The 20,845-nt window shown below is 35.0% G+C and overlaps 1 protein-coding gene across 2 annotated transcripts; it reads left to right on the forward strand.

Annotated features, from left to right (window-relative positions):
* Positions 1-842: 842 nt before the first annotated feature.
* LOC127696524 (UDP-glucuronosyltransferase 2B7-like) lies at positions 843-19,092 on the forward strand. 2 transcript variants are annotated; one of them, XM_052199330.1, is made up of 6 exons: positions 843-1,566; positions 3,358-3,506; positions 6,811-6,942; positions 14,819-14,906; positions 16,141-16,360; positions 18,816-19,092. In XM_052199330.1, exons 1-6 carry the CDS (start codon positions 843-845, stop codon positions 19,090-19,092), a joined length of 1,590 nt encoding a protein of 529 aa, XP_052055290.1. The 2 variants fall into 2 exon arrangements, with proteins under 2 accessions (XP_052055290.1, XP_052055291.1); XM_052199331.1 differs by having other exon boundaries at positions 843-1,314.
* The last annotated feature ends 1,753 nt before the right edge of the window (positions 19,093-20,845 follow it).

A 20,845-nucleotide genomic window follows, 5' to 3' on the forward strand; every position in this document is an offset into this window, starting at 1 on the left:
GGGAGAGAACTTCATGTGTGGCCTATACATCCTAGGATTATGGCTTGCTTAATATTGTGCAGGTTATGTACATACAATCATTGCCGCTGGGAGTCATGTGTTAAATGGTTCTGTAATATTCAGAAAATGGTGTGTCGCCTCAGGTATCTGCTACTTCTTTCCATTATACCCATATTGTATAATCTCAACACATTTTTTTATACTTTGGCCCCCCTTAAAAGATGCCAGTGGAATAGCTTGTTTCACATTTCCAGGTTTGATAACTTTGGGAAAGTGAGGACTGAATGAGGTAACTGCTTATCATAGAATTCTTGGAAACTTGTAGTCAAGATATCTATGGTTTATTACAAGTATACCACAACATATTTGTCATATAACTTAAATTGTTGAGTTGGATTACATGACTACATTGATCAACATTGATAAAAGATGTTTGATTGGTTATGTGGAAGAAATGTTGTTTAACTATGTAAATTAATAAGCTTTCAATTCTGCATAGAGAAGAATTCAGAGAGCAGTTACATTATGATGGCACTGCCTTTGTGAGGCATTTTAGAATATTTTAATATCTATATACAATTAACTATTGAACATGCAGTCTTCACCTCCTGATTTATTGTAAATGTTCCATCATAAAAAAAGATATTAAACACTTTCATGTAACAGAGAAAATTAATATTTACTTTCTCTGTTTTTTTCTTCTCAAAATCTAATGGTCATTCAGTTATCAGCTTTGAGCAGTGCAAGTTAAATTTTAACTTCTTGGCTAATGCTTCTTAGATAAAACCTCAAGCAGTGGCAGAAGGTAAGACAGTGTGAACAGAAGGACTTTGATTTTCAGAATGCCTATCAAGTGGATTTCTGCTCTGCTCCTGCTACAGATAAGTTTCTGCTTCAGATCTGGGAACTGTGGGAAAGTGTTGGTATGGCCGATGGAATACAGTCACTGGATGAATTTAAAGATAATACTGGATGAACTTGTACAGAGAGGCCATGAAGTCACTGTTTTGAGACCTTCAACCTCCATATTTCATGATCCCCAAAAAGCATCTGGTTTTATATATGAAACATTTCCTTCAGCTTCCAACAGTGATGAAGTAGAAAAGTTTGTTACCCAATGGGTGAATATGTGGACATATGATGTGCCAAAGGGTTCATGTTTGAGATATTACCCAGCATTGAACATAATGTTTGGGCAATTTTCTAATTTGTGGTTAAAACTTTGTAGAGAAGCAGTTTCAAACAAACAACTTATGGCAAAACTAAAGGAATACAAGTTCGATGTTGTTCTTTCAGATGCTATTGGTCCCTGTAGTGAGCTTATAGCTGAGCTACTGGAGTTACCTTTTGTGTACAGTCTTCGCTTTGGAAATGGCTATGGCATAGAAAAGTTCAGTGGGGGCCAACTCTTCCCTCCCTCTTATGTGCCTATTATTTTGTCAGGATTAAGTGGTCAAATGACATTCATGGAGAGAGTACAAAATATGATATGTTTACTTTATTTTGATTTATGGTTTGAATCATTTCCTTCTAAGGATTGGGATCCATTTTTCAGTGAAATTTTAGGTAAGTTGTGCATCTCATCAGCAGTGGGAGGGTCTAAGTTTCATTGCTCTTAAAGACATCTTAAGGAACAAATTTGTCTCTCATGCTGAAATGATTAAATGAAATATTGTCTAACAGTGTCACTAAACCTATGAGAAAGCTTATATTACTCATCAAGAAGAAGCAGGTTAGCAGGTCTGACCCATAGCACTTTAGGAAATAATGCAGATACAAGTTGGGGGGGTACAGGATTTCTCTAAGAAATTCCATATTATTTTATCATAATTTTCTTCATTTTTAAAAGATAAGGTACTTCCTTAATGTGCTGTGTGTGTGTTTTATGTATACCAGTGTTCAGACTGCATAAAAGTACACATACATATGTGTGCCTCTGAAAATAAAGACCACATGTCAACATTTATTGTCTACTTCCATCCCTTCCTAATTTATTTAGGGAGACAAGGTCTTTCATTGAACCAGACCTTAACAATTTGGCAGACTGGCCTAGCAAAAGCTCTAGGGACCCATTCAACCCTGCTCCATAAACAGAGGTGTTAAGGCATGTACCCTGTGTGCAGTTTTTAGGTACTTGTAGCTAAATATGCATCCACATGCAGGTCCTTGTACAGTTACAGCAAACATCTCACCAGCTGAACACTCTCCCATCCTAAGCCTTATAAATTTTAAAAAAAAATATATTTAGTAGTATCTATGTTGTACAGTATTTAAGAAGTTATTTTATCTTGTTAGACACTGTTTTTGATTTTTTATTAAAATTAAAATGTTATTCTCTTATTTTATAAAGAATTCCCTCTATTATGACATACTAAGGCTTTAATAACATATTCATACCTCCAGACACACTCTACAGCATTACATCCAAATCTCCATTTTAAAGAATTAAACTCCTGAAGCTTAGACTCCAATGTATATGGTTTTTATTGTCTGAAATTGCAGTTCTCTAGTATAGAAAGCCACAATTAAGCACGAACACTTGATTCTGTGAAGGCTCAGTGCCCCAGAGGAGGGGATGTAAAGGCAGGGAGGTGGGAGGGGCAGGGGGAGCACCCTCAGAGGCAGGAGGAGTGTGGAGGGGATACAGGGTCTTCACAGGGGAAACCAAGAAAGGGGATAACATTTGAAATGTAAATACAGAAAATATCCAATAAAAGAAAAGAGAAAGTAAAATAAAACAAAAATAAAATGTATCTGTAAAAAAAAAGTTGATTTTCATAATTTCTGAAAATTTCCAGGTGATATTTGCAAATATTTCTAGAAATTAAATCCATATTATTTCATTGCTACTGTGAAGGAAAAATAGAATTAGGTGCCAGAATTTTTCCAGGCATTACCCTCATAATTCTCTTAGAAAACTGAGAGTCAAGAAATAGCTTGTTTGTTATAGAAACTAACTTGATTCTAAGAAAGCTTTTGCCCGTCATTATGCTGTGGTAGTTTGACTCTAGAGCTAGAATATCCTTTTTGTTTGCATCTATCTTTCTGAAGCTTTAGAGGAGCAAAATGCATGGCAGATACATAGAAGTTTAGCAGATTGGATGAATATAGGATTTCTGGATTACTGGGATGAAATTAGAATTTCATCTCAGTCTTCCTTTAACAAGTATACATTAATTAAATCAAAAATAAAATACACTTTAACTGCACTAATATAAATACAAATAATTGGTTCATAAATGCACACTTTGTTTCTTTGAGTAATATTATTTCAACATTTCAGACAGTATGATATTCATATGGCAATACTTCTGTTATCATTTTGCTCTTCAATGCCCAATTCATCTCTCCATTTAGGAAGACCCACTACTATGGTTGACACCATGAAGAAAGCAGAAATGTGGCTCATTCGATCCTACTGGGACTTGGAGTTTCCTCGCCCATCCTTACCAAACATTGAATTTGTTGGAGGACTCCACTGCAAACCTGCCAAATCATTGCCTAAGGTAAATACATTCTTTGAGTTTTGTTTAATTTTGCTTTATTTCAAATGTTTCTCCACCATGACTTTAGTTTCCCTTCCAGTTAGAAAGAATGGTAAGTAGGGAAAAGCATCTAGTCAAATAGATGCTCCAAGTTAAAACAGTCACAAATGTATGTATTTCCTTCAATTTATGGAATAACAGGAGAGCCATGGGGAAACAGCTTAATTCAATGATCTAAAAATGACACTCTTTCCTACAAACCCTGCGAAGTGATTAGTATACACTTGAATAAGTTCTTGACATGCAGAAAAAAAACATTAAAGTGTGTCTGCCAAAACCATACTATCTAATAAATCATTAATAGAAATTAAGTGAAATATATTTTAAAGAAATGATGATAATCTAAAGAAGCCATTGAATAGAAATAATAAAACAAATTCTAAACTCATTAATTTAAAAATCAGTAAGATATGAAGAAATCAAATGATACAGCTAAGAAATATACAAGAAAATAAGCTGCTTTATTACCTAGAGTAAGTTTCAGAAACCTGCAAGTGTAATGTGTGCAGAGCAGGGAATTTTGATAAACTGATCATTCAAAACTTCACAATAGAACACAGAGAAAGGAAGAGAACTGAGAGGTAGGATCACGTTTCCTTTAAATTGCAAAAATGAAGTCTACAAGATGCAGTCCCCAGTTAGATTTCACAGGGGTGAGACAGGAAATAAGGAACCTATAGGAGGCTAATGGTGCAGCCCAGATAGCAAAGAAGATGAAGCTAGAACAGAGTCTTACAGATCTCAGTATATCTAACGAGAGTCTAACACTACCAAGATCATGTGATGTTTTGAAGACTGAAATCAATAAAACCAAATATCTCAGGTTCTTATTGGATAATACTAAGTTAATGCTGAGTATGTTCATCATGGCTATTTTTATTGTTACTGTTAGATTTTGATAACATTGCTGACACAGCAAGCTACAGTTGCAAATGAGATTTGTTGGTCATGATCTCATAGGTTTCAGGACTCAGCTCAGTTAGTTCTGGCCCTAGGGTAGGACAGATCATTTTAGGGGCAGATGTGTGTAGAAAGATCTGTTTGTACTATGAAGCAAAGACTTAGTTGGAAGCAGAAACTTAGTTGTATTGCCACTAACACAATAAGCCAGTTACATGATGGTATTAAGTAGGCCTCACTTCTTAAAGTTTCCAAAAAATTCCCAAAAATATACCATAACCAGCTACTATAGGATGTACCTCTGAGCATACAGGTGGACACTTGCATTCCAGCAACAATTATTTACTAAAACTAGTAATTTTCTTATATTTAAAGAAAACTTAGATTCATGTTTCTCAATAATAGTGAGAAATTCAACACTTTAAGACAACATCCTAAAATTGCAAATGCCATTCATATTTGTAAAGTAAATGTATAAATCTTGGCAACAAGATTAAAAAGTTGTAAACCTAAAATATATCTGTATCAGGATTCCTCGAGGGTTTTATAGCTTAAAGAGAAATGCATTCCTCAATATTATGAATGTTTTCCTTCAATGACATTTAAGAAACACTCATGATTTCCTTGATTATAATTCACTAATTCAAACACTCCCCACTTGAGATCTCAGATAGCATAGGGAATGAAAGGGAGAGTTTATGCTATTGATAGAGGGTTTTGTATTTCTTCACTGTCACTGTCTTCAGATACACCAAAAGTGATCATCTGATCCTATTACAAATGATTGTGAGCCAACATGTGGTTGCTGGAAATTGAACTCAGGGCCATCACTCTAAGACCAATTGGCAAATATTTAAAGGTGTTTTTTGGCAAACTAACTTTGTTATTATGTTTTTATTTCCTAGAGGCAATCTCTTGTAGACTACATGTAGGAAGAACCCTGCAATCATATCTGTTCCCAAATCTATTGGTTTTGAGTTTGCTTAGGGGCAGGTATGACAAGAGTATTTTAGGGAGACCGACATTTTTTGTGCTGTTCAAAATCTCCATAGCAAGGAATTCTCCAGATAAGGGGCAAATAAGGTTATTTCTTTGAGAACAGAAATAATTTTCTGGGAAAAAGACATAACTGAATCATAATGTACAATGTCCCCCACAAATGCAACACATAGAGATCAGAATATCAGGATGGAAGTCAGCACAGTGGTGAAAAGAGCATTTGGCTCAGCTGTGCCAGACTGTTGACAGCTGTGCTAGCTTAATGACTCTTCTCTTTCTCACTAGTCACAGTTGTGCCAGAAGGGAAAGTCTTCTAAAGCTTGTCATTTGTCTTCTGCCCTTCTCTTAATTGATGTTTATATTCTCTCCCTCCCTCTCTCTCTTTCTCTTTCTCTCTCTCACACACACAGATCTATCTATACATAAATCTATTGCGCTCTCAACACATGTTAGAATTAATATTTTTGCCTTACACAATTTCCTGCTTTTCTATCACTTATCAAATGTTCTTGTGACTTCTTTCCTTTAAAAAAGGAAACCAGGGGCTAGAGAGATGACTCAGCTATTAAAGTGCACTGGGTGCTTTTCCAAAGGAGCTTGGTTCAATTTCCAGCACCCACATGGCAGTTCAAAACTGCCTGTCATTCCAGTTTCAAGAGACACAACACCCTCCCGTGGATGTTAAGAGACGTACTAATATTTATAAACATACACTAAACAGTATGTATATATATATATATATATATATATATATATATGAACTATACAAAGCAAAACCAACTTTTGTATAGCCAATATGTTTTATAATTTTATAAAGATAGCATTAGAAAATGATTATAAAAATTGTATATATAAATATCATATTTTTGGAAATTTTTTTACCAAATCCTTTAATACTCTAATCAACTAATATAAAATGTCCATACTGAGGAACTTATAAAAATATAATTGAATATTATATTTATTTATTGAATAGTTTTATATCACTGTCATTTGCATTAAGTTACCAGTCAAAGAAAATTTAGATGGAAATTACAAAATGTGGAAATCATATTTTCTATAGGTTAAAAAATAAATGTCAATGAGGATTACAATTTTTAGATCACATCATATGATGTACACATCAAAATTTTAATTTTTCTAGAGGTAATTCTTAGAATACTTTCTGCTTAAAGATGTGAATATGCATACTGCTCTTCCACAGGAACAGGGAATGACTAGGACAGCAATGATGTTCTTGAATGTGTCTGACCACTGGTACTTATCATTCCTGTAGTACTTCATTGTTCCCTTAGTTTTTAATAATAAATTCAATCATTTCATGGGCTATTCATTTTTGACAGTAAAACGTTCTTTGTATTCACAGGAAATGGAAGAGTTTGCACAGAGCTCAGGAGAACATGGTGTGGTGGTGATTTCTCTGGGGTCAATGATCAGGAACATAACACAAGAAAGGGCCAACACAATTGCAACAGCCCTGGCACAAATTCCACAAAAGGTAAAATGGTGCCCAAATGGGAGCCAACTCTCTATTGCGTTTATGAAAGTGTGGAAAGATCCAACTCTAGAATGCTCCTTTATGCAATACCAAGTATTATGATTTGCCTTAGCCAGTTGAAAAATAAGAATTTGAAGTTTTGTAGATTGTGTTCTTTTAATTGGTTGTAATCTTTTAACACTGACATGAACCTGTGATCACAGAGAAACATGGCAATCATGGTAATTTTGAAACAAACTACACAAAATAGCTAAACCCTTATCCATCACTTGCTCCTTTTGCTTGAGATTTGTTTAAAAAGAGAAATTCAAGAATCCATTCATTCAAAATATGTTTGATTTAATAACTTTACTAGCAGATTGGGGGAGGGACATGCAGTATAACATTTAGACTTCCGAGGCAACCCTTCAGTATTTACAAAAATACTAGAGTAGAATTACTTAGTTACTATTCAGGAGAATTTTTAGAGAAAGGGAAACTAAGGTTCACCTTCACAGTCCATTTACGCCATGTTTGTTAATAGAAACAAAACAGATGTTCTGTCCTGTGAATGTGCAGGCAGGAAGGTAAGGTCAGGAGTGCAGGATTGAAAGAGCAGCTGGGAAAGGGTCCTTCCAGGCTCCATCTGAACCTAGGATCTGGGCTGAGTCACAGTCCACTGTCCCAGGGGCGAGCTGGTCTTCCAGGGGACAGAGACAGACTTCCAGGCCTATGGGGGGTTGGGGGGGGGACAAGATACAGCCAGGGACAGTGGGACCAACTAACACTAGAGATAACCAGATGGCAAAAGGCAAACACATGAACATTACCAAGAAAAACCAAGGCAAGATGGCACCATCCAAACCCAGTTCTCCCACAACATGATGTCTTGGATGCCACAACACACCAGAAAAGCAAGATCTGGATTTAAAATTTCTCATGATGTTGATAGAGGACTTCAAGAAGGACATAAATAACTCCGTTAAAGAAATACAGAAGAAAATGAGTCAACAGGAAGAAGCCCTTAAGGAGGAAACAAAAATCCCTTAAATAATTGCAAGAAAACACAAACAAACAAGTGAAGGAGCTGCACAAAACCATCCAGGAACTAAAAATGGAACTAAAAACAATAAAGAAACCACAAGGGGAGACAACTTTGTAAACAGAAGACCTTAGAAAGAAATCAGAAATCATAGATGCAAGAATAAACAACAGAATACAATAGATAGAAAAGAGAATCTCAGGTGCTGAAGATACCATAGAAAACCTTGACTCAACAGCCAAAGAAAATGTAAAATGCAAAAGGCTTGTAACCCAAAACTTACAGGAGATCCAGGACACAAGAAGAAGCCCAAATCTAAGGATTATAGGTAGAGAAGAGAGCAAAGATTTACTACTAAAAGGGCTAGTATATATCTTCAACAAAATTATAGAAGAAAACTTCCCTAACCTAAAGAAAGACATGTTCATGAACATACAAAAAGCCTACAGAATTCCAAACTGACCTGACCAGACCAGAAAGTCCTTCTGACACATAGTAATCAAAACATCAAATGCACTAAGCAAAAACAGAATGTTAAAAGCAGTAAGGGAAAAGGTCAAGTAACATATAACGGTTGACCTACCAGAATTACACCAGATTTCCCAACAGAGACCATGAATGCTAGAAGATCCTGGGCAGATCTCATACAGACCCTAAGAGAACACAAATACCAGCCCAGACTACTATACCCAGAAAAACTCTCAATTACCATAGATGGAGAAACTAAGATATCCCATGATAAAACCACATTTACACAATAGCTTTCCACACATCCAGCATTACAAAGGATAATAGATGGAAAACACCAACACAAGGAGGGAAACTAGACCATAGAAAATGCAAAAAAGTAATCTACATTCAACAAACTCCACAGAAGGTAACCATACAAAAAGAAAAATAATATCAAAAATAACAGGAAGCAACAATCACTATTCCTTAATATCTCCTAATATCAATGGACTCAATTCTCCAATAAAAAGATACAAAAAAAAAAAAAACCAGACTGGAAACATAAACTGGACCCAGAATTTTGCTGAATACAGGAAATGCACCTCAGCGCCAAAGATAAACACTACCTCAAATTTAAAGACTAGGAAAATCCTAGCAAATGGTCCCAGGAAACAACCTGGAATAGGCATTCTAATATTAGAAGAAAAATTGAATTTCATCCAAAAGTCATCTAAAAAGTTATGGAAGGACTCATCATACTCATCAAAGGAAAAATCTACAAAGAAAAACTCTCAGTATTGAACATCTATGTTCCACATGCAAGAGCACTCACATTCATGAAACAAATGTTACTAAAGCTCAAAGCACACATTATACCTCAAACAGTAATTGTGGGGTACTTCAACACTCCACTCTCACAAATGGACAGATCAGGGAAACACAAACTCAACAAAGATACAGTGAAACTCACAGAAGTTATGGACCAAATGGATTTCACAGATATCTATACAACATTTCATCCTAAATCAAAAGAATGTAACTTCTTCTCACCACATCATGGTACCTTTTCCAAAATTGACCATATAATTGTTCACAAAACAGACCTCAACAGATTTAAGAAGATTGAAATTATCCCATGCCTCCTATCAAATCACTAAGATTACAGCTTGTCTTCAATAGCAATAAAAAGAGAAAGCACACATACACATGGAAGCTTAACAATGCTATACTCAATGATACCTTGGTCAAAGAAGACATAAGAAAAGAAATCAACGAGTTTGTAGAATTTAATGAAAATGAAAGCATAACATACCCAAACTTATGAGATACAATGAAAGCGGTGCTAAGAGGAAAACTCATAGCTCTGAGTTACTCCAAAAAGAAACTAGAAAGAGCATTCACTAGCAGCTTAGCAATACACCTGAAAGCTCTAGAACAAAAAGAAGATAATACACCCAAGAAGAGTAGACAGCAGGAAATCATAAAACTCAGAGCTGAATTTAACCAAGGAGAAACAAAAAGAACTATACAAAAAAATCAACAAAATCTAGAGCTAGTTCTGTGAGGAAATCAACAAGATAGATTAATCCTTAGCCATACTACCCAGAGAGCACAGAGACAGTATACTAATTAACAAAATCAGAAATGAAAAGGGAGATATAATAACAGAAACTAAAGAATTTCAAAAAATTATATCCAACTACAAAAGCCTATACTCAACACAATTGGAAAATCTGGATTAAATGGACCAAATACTAAACAGATACCAAATACCAAAATTAAATCAGGATCAGATAGAACATCTCAAAAGTCCTATAACTGCTAAAGAAATAGAAGTATTCATTGAAGGTTTCCCAACACTAAAAAGCACAGGACCAGATGGTTTTAGTACAGAATTCTCTCAAACCATCAAAGAAGACCTAATACCAATACTCTTCAAACTATTCCACAAAATGTAAACAGAAAGAACACTACCTAACTTCTATGAAGCCACAATTATGCTGATGCCAAATCCACACAAAGATCCAATAAAGAAAGAGAATTTCAAGTCAATTTCCCTTATGAATATCTATGCAAAAAATAAAATTCTTGCCAACTGAATCCAAGAACACATCAAAATGATCATTCACCACAATCAAGTAGACTTCATCCAAGGGATAAAGGAATGGTTCAATATAAGGAAATCCATTAATGTAATCCACTACATAAACAAATTAAAAAAAACCCACATGATCATTTCAAGAGTTGCTAGAAAAGCATTTGAAATAATTCAGCATACCTTCATGTTAAAAGTCTTAGAAAGATCAGGAATTCAAGGCCCATACCTAAAAATAGTAAAAGCAATATACATCAAATCATTAGGCAACATCAAACTAAATGGAGAGAAACTTGAAACAATTCCACTAAAATCAAGGAGTAGAAAAGGCTGCACAGTCTCTCCATTATCTATTCAATATAGTACTTGAAGTTCTAGCCAGAGCAATTAGACAACAAAAAGAGGTCAAAAGAATACAAATTGGAAAGAAAGAAGTCAAATATTACTATTTGCAGATGATATGATAGTGTACTTAGGCAACCCCAAAAACTTCACCAGAGAAATTGTATAGCTGATAAACAACTTCAGCAAAGTGACTGGATATAAAATTAACTCAAACAAATCAGTAGCCTTCTTATATTCAAAAGATAAACAGGCTGAGAAAGAAATTAGGGAAACAACATCCTTCACAATTGTCACAAACAATATAAAGTATCTCAATGTAACTCTTACAAAACAAGTGAAAGATCTGTATGACAAGGACATCAAGTCTCTGAAGAAAGAAATTGAAGAAGACCTCTGAAGATGGAAAGATCTCCCATGCTCATAGATTGGCAGGATTAATATAGTAAAAATGGCCATCTTGCCAAAAGCAATTTGCAAATTCAATGCAAACCCTATCAAAATTCCAACTCAATTCTTTACAGCGCTAGAAAAATTGATTCTCAAATTCATCTGGAATAACAAAAACAAACAAACAAACAAACAAACAAACAAACAAAACAGGATAGCTAAAACTATTCTCAACAATAAAAGAACTTCTACAGGAATCAGTATCCCTGACCTCAAACAGTGCTACAGGGCAATAGTGATAAAAACTGCATGGTATTGGTACAGTGACAAGTAAGTAGATCATTGGAATAGAATTGAAGATCCAGAAATGAATCTACACTGAACCCTATGGTCAGTTGATCATTGACAAAGGAGCTAAAAGCATCCAGTGAAAAAAAGGTAGCCTTTTCAACAAATGCTGCTGGTTCAATTGGTGGTTATCATCCAGAAGAATATTCTTATTTCCTTGTTGAAATCTATTCTTATTTCCTTGTTGAAAGCTCAACTCCAAGTGGATCAAGGACTGCCTCATGAAACCAGACACACTGAAAGTAATAAAAAAGAAAGTAGGTAAGAGCCTTGAGCACATAGGAAGAGGGGAAATTTTCCTGAACAGAATTCTCTAAGATTAAGAATTGTCAAATGGGGCATCATAAAAGTAAACTGTTTCTGTAAGATAAAGGATATTGTCAATAGGATAAAACAGCAACAAACAAATTGGGAAAAGATCTTCACCAACCCTACATCCTACAGAGGGCTAATTTATAATATGTACAAAGAACTCAACAAATTACACTCAAAAGAACCAAATAACCCTACTAAAAATGGGGTACAGAGCTAAATAAAGAATTCTCAACTGAGGAATATCGAATAGCTGAGAAGCACCTAAAGAAATGTTCAACATCCTTAGTCATCATGAAAATGCAAATCAAAACAACCCTGAGATTCCCACCTCACACCAATCAGAATGGCTAGGCTCAAAAACTCAGGTGACAGCAGGTGCTGGTGAGGATGTGGAGAAAGAGGAACACTCCTCCAGTGGTGCGGGACCCAGCTATACCACTCCTGGGCATATACCCAGAAGATGCTCCAACATGTAATAAGGACACATGCTCCATCACGTTCATAGAAGCCTTATTTATAATAGCCAGAGGCTGGAAAGAACCCAAGTGTCCCTCTAAAGAGGAATGGATACAGAAACTGTGGTACATTTACACAATGGAATACTACTCAGCTATTAATAACAATGAATTCATTAAAGTTTTAGGAAAGTGCATGAAACTAGAAAATATCATCCTTGAGATAATCCAATCACAAAAGAACACATGCAGTATGCTCTCACTGTTAAGTGGAAATTAGTCCAGAATCTTGGAATACCAAATATACAATTCACAGACCAATAAAAGATCAAGAAGGAAGAGCAAAGTATGGATACTTTGGTCCTTCTTAGAAGGGGGAACAACATAGTCATGGAAGGAGATACATAGACAAAGTGTGGAGCAGAGACTGAAAGAAAGGTCCTCCAGGTACAGCTCTACATGGGGATTTACCCCATTTACTGTCACCCAATCCAGACACTAATGTGGATGCCAACAAGCACTTGATGACAGGAGCCTGATATAGCTGCCTCCTGAGAGGCTTTGCCAGTACCCAACAAATACAGAGGTGAGTACTCTCAGCCAACAATTGGACTGAGCACAAGGTCCTCAATTGAGGAGCTAGAGAAAAGACCCAAGGAGCTGAAGTAGCTGTCAGCCCCATAGGAGGAACAACATTATGAACCAACCAGTACCCCCAGAGCTCCCAGGGACTAATCTCCCAACCAAAAGAGTACATATGGAGGGACCCATGGCTCTAGCTGCATATGTAGCAGAGGATGGCCTTGTTGGACATCAAAGGAAGAGGCCCTTGGCCCTGAGAAAGCACAATGCCCCAGTATAAGGGGATACCAGAACAGGGAAACAAGAGTTGGTGAGCAGGGGGAAGATGGGGATGGGAAAGGGTGTCTTCAGAGGGGAAAACAGAAACGGGATATCATTTGAAATGTAAATAAATAAAATAGCTAATAAAAAATAGAAGCACAGGGGATGAAGGAGGGGGATAGGGAGTTTAACTGGGAAGGGAGAATAACATTTGAAATGTAAATCAATAAAATAACCAATAAAATAAAGGGAAAAAGAAAAAAAGAGAAACAAAAGGAAGGATCAGTGTTGCAAGATATTTCCTGTTGAATCACATTGAGACAGTGAAAGACCTGTGATTGACAGGAAAGAGGAGGCAGAGTTAGGTGTTATAGAGGACACACAAGAGTACGCACAAGAAGGAGGTACAGCGGAGGTCTGAGACTCAAGATGGCTTCAGATGTTTTTATGGTGTTTTTAAGTGGTTAAAAATATTGGGATAAGACTTTAATCATTGTAAATTGGCTTCTTGTAATTGTGAGTTTAATATACATAAATATAACTGGCTAAATAATTAAGCATTAAGATTTACTTGGTTATTGGAATGTGGGTCCATCAATGACAGAGATGGAACACTCCTGGGATGCTGTAAGATTTAGCTGATAGTATCTCAGTGGTGAAGAAAACATGCCAAGCCAGTACCCTGTGGGGAAATGGTACTAGGGCCTGGCAGGGCAAGAGAGTTGGTGAATTATTTTTTTTTAAATATTTCTCAGTACAGATCAGCCCTTCTAAAAAGTAAACCTGACAAAGTCTGAATAGGAGGAGAAGGTGTAATAGTCCTTGCCCTTATGGTTAACCAACCATACATGTTCAAACGTGATCCATGGTTCGATGTCTCTAATACAATAGAGTAAAATGCCTCCCATTTAGGAAGAAATGGGAGTTCAGCAGAAACAAGCATTATATCAGAAAAAGTCCAGGTGCCTCTCTCTTCATAAAGTATATAAACATAATGTACCACAGCCAAAATTTAATCCATCATGCCAATCATGAAGATGAATGTGGACAAGGGTGACAAAGTCATATCCAGGTTAATGGCCAAATAAACGTCTACCAGTCTGTGAGATTATTCCCAGGATAGAACAGACAGACAACTCTATTGTCTGACGTGCCATCATGGCACCTTTCTAGAAACTTCTAAACAGAGGGACTTTACAAAATTTATAATAAATAATAATTTTAAATGCTAAATTCTTTTAAAATAATATAGGATAGGTGAGTAGAAACTGTTGGGTTATTTAATCTGGCATGGAAATTAGAAATGGAAAATTAGAAGTATTATAGTATATAAACATAAACTTTTCTTAAATACATGTATCTTTCATTAACTGTTTTATATGTGCATATAACTGCACATGACAAATCATTATTACATTCAACCTGATTAAATGTAAAGACAAACACACAGGATATTAATATAGTCTGTCTCAGGTTTTTGATTGTTCTTAATGACTCTTTTCTTGAATTCGACACCGGTACTATAAAAGGCACTTTTAGTTAAGCAGTTACTACCTTCTAAAATAGTATATTTTAAATTTTGAATCCTTACATAAATTATTGTCTAACATCTAACAGGTTCTTTGGAGATTTGAGGGCAAGAAACCTGACACCTTAGGACCCAATACTCGAGTGTTCAAGTGGTTGCCCCAGAATGACCTTCTTGGTAAGATGCTGAGAATCAACTACTGAAAACACAAAACACAGAATCAATGGGCTTATAGAGACTCGGAGACGGAGCAAATAATCATGGAGTTTTCATGGGTCTAACCAGAGTCCTCTGAAAATGTTATAGTTGTGTAGCTTATTTTTGAGTAGCTCCTAACAAGAAGCAGGGGCTGCTTCTCCCTAGGGATCTTCTATAGCAATTCTGATACTATGAAAATCCTTAGAGAAGAGGTATACAGGTCAGTTTCATCTCAATTCTTTCAAGCCCTATGTCTGAGGTTTATTGCCTTCATCAGTGAAGCAATCTAAGAGGCAATCTTAAAGCTCTGACAGGCAATCAAGAAAGAAAGTTTATATTGTTTGGAGAAAGTCTTGGACAACCAACCTCTAGGCAACCCAAAAGACATACACACCACCTCTGTGACTCAAAGACTCAAAGTGAAATTTCCTTTCCCTGACACTAGGTTTTTAGTTAACAGTCTGTGGTTGCTGAGAACAGCAGTACGACATCACGTTGCAAAATTCCATCCAAACTACACACACAAACACACACACACACACACACACACACACACACAGGAAGAGAGTGAAAGAGACAGAGAGAGATAAAGAGAGATAGAGACAGAGACAGACAGACTAATAGATGGACAAATAGGTGGGTGCACAGGCAAGTGGATGGACAGGCAGGTAGGCAGGCAGAGACAGAAGACAGAGTGTGTCTATGTACTAATAAGCAAGCCTAGTATTGTTATTTCCCTATTGATTTCTCAAGCATCTTTAGTTGCATTCTTTACCTTGGGAGGGGAGGAGTGTAATGGAAGGAAGAGTCAAAAAAAGCAACTAGTGACACTAAGAACATATGAACTCTTTATATCAACAAGTTATAACAATATTCACATCATTCATTTCCTTCATCCAATATGTACTTTGTGTGTTCAATTGATAGTCATGTTTCATCACAAACCACATATCAGGACACACACCACATCTGTCATTCATCCCTCAACTACGTCTTCCATAAACCATAGCTCCAGAATAAATAAAACCTGAGGTACAGCTCTCTCACTTACCCTCCTATGCACTAGGTACTTTTTTGCTCTGAGATATTAAAGAAATTTAGGTAATTCAAATTAATTTTTATATTAAAAAATCCTACTTCTTTGAGTACTTTATTATACAGGTACATTTAAGATTTCTAATGAGTATATTTTCTGATGTTCTTCTGATCTTAGGTCATCCAAAAACTAAAGCTTTTGTAACTCATGGTGGAGCCAATGGCATCTATGAGTCGATCCATCATGGGATCCCCATGGTTGGCATCCCTTTATTTGCAGAACAACATGACAACATTGCTCACATGGTGGCCAAAGGAGCAGCAGTTTCAGTTGACTTTCATACAATGTCAAGTGCAGATTTGCTCAGTGCACTAAAGGCAGTCATCAATAACCCTTCGTGAGTATGACAGTGTATTTATTTTTTTGTATTGTATTGGAACACAGGACTTTACACATGCATGCTGAGCAGGTATTCTATCACTGTTCCATGTCACAATTATTATAGGTAATTTCTCCTGGAAAGATCCAAGGAGCAGCAACCTACCTGAAGAAAGTAATAATGAGGACAAAAAGTTATATTAGACAGCAAAGGAATGTCAGTGATTTGTTTTTCATTTTTGTTTTGTGTTTTTCTTTGGTTTTTTGGTTTTTTTTTTTTTTATTGTTTAACAATCTGAATTTAGCTTGACATATTCCTCTTTCGTCCAGCAAAGCTCTGGAAAAACAAAAGTATACCAATACGCAGACCAAAGTTCTTTTCAGTTTTTTATTTAAAAAATATCAGTTTTAGGAAAATTCATATTATTTAAATTGCATGTATAATGGAAATAATCACTGAGACTCATAACAGGTGAATTGTGGGGAAGCAACAGGCAAGTATTGAAGTTATAGTGGCAATATATAACTTTTATTACTATTGCAGATGCGATAGTAATCTCAGCATGAGAACTCTTATTTTAAATTTAGAGAAAATACAGTTTTATAAGTTAAAATCCCTTCTGATGGTTGAAATTTTAGTAGAGTGAAGCAATTGAAGAGAGCAACCATTTTCCTGTTTCTTAAAAAGTTTCCTCAAATTTGCTTTTTATTAACCACACATTAACATTAATCTCTAATTCCAATTATGTTTAATGCTTCCTATGTTGTCTTCATCAATATTTTGATTCCATCATTGATATGTTCTAAAAAAATAGAGCTTTTGATTTTTACTCAATAGAATTTGTAAAAGATAATTCTACTTATATATAGTGCACATTCTAAGGTTTGAAGTTGTGGCTACCTTTTTGGAAGAATTGCAAAATTTTTAAAAATTGCTTTGAAAGAAATAACTTAGCATATTGTTATTTAATTTCCAAGTATCTTACACAATAATGATTTAGTTTCCAAATTACTTCAGAGCATGCATTTACTTAAATTGCACTTCTTTATTATATCATTCCATTCATCACAAATATTAGTCATATATTTTATGCATAAAATATGAACATTTTTAGAACTATTGATAATAAGTAAGTGATATGCAAATTATAAGCCATGTTAACTCAATTTAAGTAGATTTTAATCATTCCAATATGCACTTTGTTTTTCTTTTATTTTCTTGGTTATTTTGTTTACTTTTCAAATGTTGTCCCCTTTTCCATTTCGCCTCTGAAATCCCCCTATTGATCTCCCCTCTTTTCTTGATAATTAAATATAAAACTCTCGTGTGTGTGTGTGTGTGTGTGTATTATTTGTCTAATTTTCTAATAGTTAATGGGCATAATCATGACTTTGAAAAATGGAGATTGTTTCTTTAATAGGCCATACATTTTGAAGGTTTGTGAAACACTGAATTAGTCTTTAGTAAACTGTACAACATCCTTGTCACAGGCCTCATCTCCTGTACAAAAATATATTACTACTGTTGCTTCTGTCTCAAAAAGCACTGTCTTCTCTCTGGGTATTTTATGGTTGCCTTTCTAGACTATATTATAAATAATAAGAAGGGAAACTGCATCTATTGCCACTGATTTTATGTTGTGATACAGTACAATAAGCATTAAACTTGATGAGCAATGTCTATAAATAAACCCTTTTCTCATATCTACAGGTATGTTATCATATCACCACTATTATCAAATATCTCTTCAAAGTTTCAATGTAAACTATTGAGCAGTCTCAATATTAAAATCCATGACACAGAAAAGAATAAACAGTAATAGCAAGAATTTACTCTGAGTCCACATTACAGAAAGACTAACTTGAAGTATTCCAAGAGCAAAAACATTTTTAGTAATATAGGAAAGTGTAGTTTTTTTAATTAATAAACAACTCACAACAAGAAGAAGATATTTATAAAAGGACCAAGAAGACAGCAAAAGAACAATCACTGTATATCTATAAGGACTGATAACAGATTGGTACAAATTCCTCATCAATTCTAACGCTTATCAGCTTTGTCCAGATATGCACCACAGTGGAAATGACGTGTATTTGCCATGAATTTCCAAACTATTCTATTATGCTGAACTCTTTACACCAGCTACACAAATAATTGCTTTCCTGTTGACATATACTTCTAAACCTCAAAACTAGCTCATTTTGATTTTGTTTATTTTGCTTTCAGGACTTAACTGATTCTAATCCCTTATTCATTAATATTTGGTTTCTTCCTAACATTTCAGTTTATATATTTAAGTCTGTGTGTTGAAGTTCCAGCTTATAATTTACTTGATAAAATCTTGGCTGTGATAAGTGACCACAATACTTTTCCTTATGCTTTTATGTAATAAACTTTATGATATACATAACTAAATGCACATATATATTCATTTTCATTCCGTAAGGCAATGTCCACTGTATTTTCCTTTTAGCTATAAAGAGAAGGTAATGTGGTTGTCAACCATTCATCATGATCAGCCTATGAAGCCCCTGGACAGAGCAGTCTTCTGGATTGAGTTTGTTATGCGCCACAAAGGGGCCAAGCATCTGAGACCACTTGCCCATAACCTTACCTGGTACCAGTACCACTCTCTGGATGTGATTGGATTCCTACTTGCCTGTGTGGTGGCCATTGCTTTTCTTGCTGTAAAATGCTGTCTGTTTGTTTACCGATTCTTTATAAAGATGAGAAAGAATAAAAAGGACTAGGGCTCATTAAGAAGAACCTCTCTGATCCATTGTCATGATGGGGAAGACTCCTCCATTCAATACTATCAGTGTGTATTAGATGCCTCTTGTTTTAGAAAGCATTAGGTTACTTGATTTATATATATATTTTACTCCATAATTTAAGAAAGTAACCATTTTAAATCTTTATTTTCTTATATAACTTGTTTTTATGTTGATTCATTGATGAAATAGTGCTGAGAATAATGATAACCTCTGAAACACCAACTTGTTTATGGAAGAAGAATATGAAGCATAAAGTTTTAATTGTGAATTTTCATATATTTCTAAAATAAAATTGATTGAAATGAACTATCAGTGTCTGTCAAAAAGAAAAAAAAACATGATCCATTTCTAAAGAGATAAGGCAAAAATAAATGAATAGACAGATAGATGGAGAGAGAGATGGACAGAAGGATGGATGGATGCACAGACAGACAGACAGATAGATCCCTTTAAAAATTAATGAAGAAGGTTTTATTGAAACTACCACAGTGAAGGAAAGAAGGTTCATAACTTATACACAGCCACAAACCACCACCAAAAATAAAACAAGAATGAATATAAAGTGAAGTTTAAAGAACACTAAAATGTGAATAGAGGGGTAGTAGAAAAATGGGAATTTAAAAAGAGTCTTATAGTAAGTAAAGAAAAATTGCTTAAATGTCCTAGTAATGGAACAATGCAGAGTTTCACAGAGATACAGAGGCATGCACATCAACATTAAAAGTTAAAATCCCTTTAAAGACAGAATACCAGTGGAATCCTGAATAAGTTGTTCTAGTTTAGGCATAAGTCCTATCTGTTACATGAAATTAAAAATACATATTTTTGCTTTTCTTTTATATATACATATATGTATGCATATATGTATTTGTTTGTTTTTTGTTTGTTTTTACATCCCAAATGCTGTCTCCATCCTTGCCCTTTCTTCAAAGATTCTCACTCTATCCCTTCCCCTTATTCTCTCAGAGGACAGGCAAAATACCTCAAGAATTTTTTTTTATTATATCAACTTAAGATGTTTAAGAAGACATTTCCCACTGAAAACTAGATCATCCAATAAACATTTGTTGGAAAGAGGAAAAAATTTTTCACCACATGACAGACATCCTGAATATCCTTTTCATTGAATGACCCTGTACAGTTTGAAAGTATGAAAACAAGCAACAGAAGATGGCCTGCATAGCTCAGAACAATAGCTGAGCTCCCCATGCTCAATCCAATGTGCTTGGTGTTGTAGTACATTTCCTTCCTGTGGCTACAAGATGATCCATATCTTTTCCTTATTCATCTAACCAGTCATTTCTTGCTGTTGTGCTACCCATGAGAAGTGTGATGAAAACTTAGAGTACACTTTTATTTATTTCCCATTTCAAAACATGGAGAATAATAATTGTCAAAAGAATGAATTATCAAAAGTGAATGGTATATTTTGGTATCATGGCATAGTATCTGTGCTAGAGAGAAGATTTTAAACAGTAAAAGGTTCTCAAGATCTGACCTGTAATATCTACACTTAGAATTTTTATATTCAGAGTATAGACTGCAAAGCAGAACACAGAAGAGAGAATCCAACTGAACAGCATAATTTTTGCTCAGAAAAACATAAAGTTTGGGTGGGAGATGTAACTATTACATTGATTTGTGATATCTATGTATATTTATAATATCTATCATAAATATTTGTGATATCTATGTAATATCTATGTATTTGATACATAGAAAAGGTTTC

This window comes from Apodemus sylvaticus, chromosome 11, assembly GCF_947179515.1.
Source record: "Apodemus sylvaticus chromosome 11, mApoSyl1.1, whole genome shotgun sequence".
NCBI lineage: Eukaryota > Metazoa > Chordata > Mammalia > Rodentia > Muridae > Apodemus > Apodemus sylvaticus.

What these genes read in the sequence shown, in the direction of transcription:
- LOC127696524 (XM_052199330.1), top strand. Translation starts at nt 843, where the DNA reads ATGCCTATCAAGTGGATTTCTGCTCTGCTCCTGCTACAGATAAGTTTC. An exon ending in GCCCCAGAATGACCTTCTTG is followed by an intron (nt 14,907 to 16,140) that starts GTAAGATGCTGA and finishes TTCTGATCTTAG; the next exon opens with GTCATCCAAAAACTAAAGCT. An exon ending in GCAGTCATCAATAACCCTTC is followed by an intron (nt 16,361 to 18,815) that starts GTGAGTATGACA and finishes TTTTCCTTTTAG; the next exon opens with CTATAAAGAGAAGGTAATGT.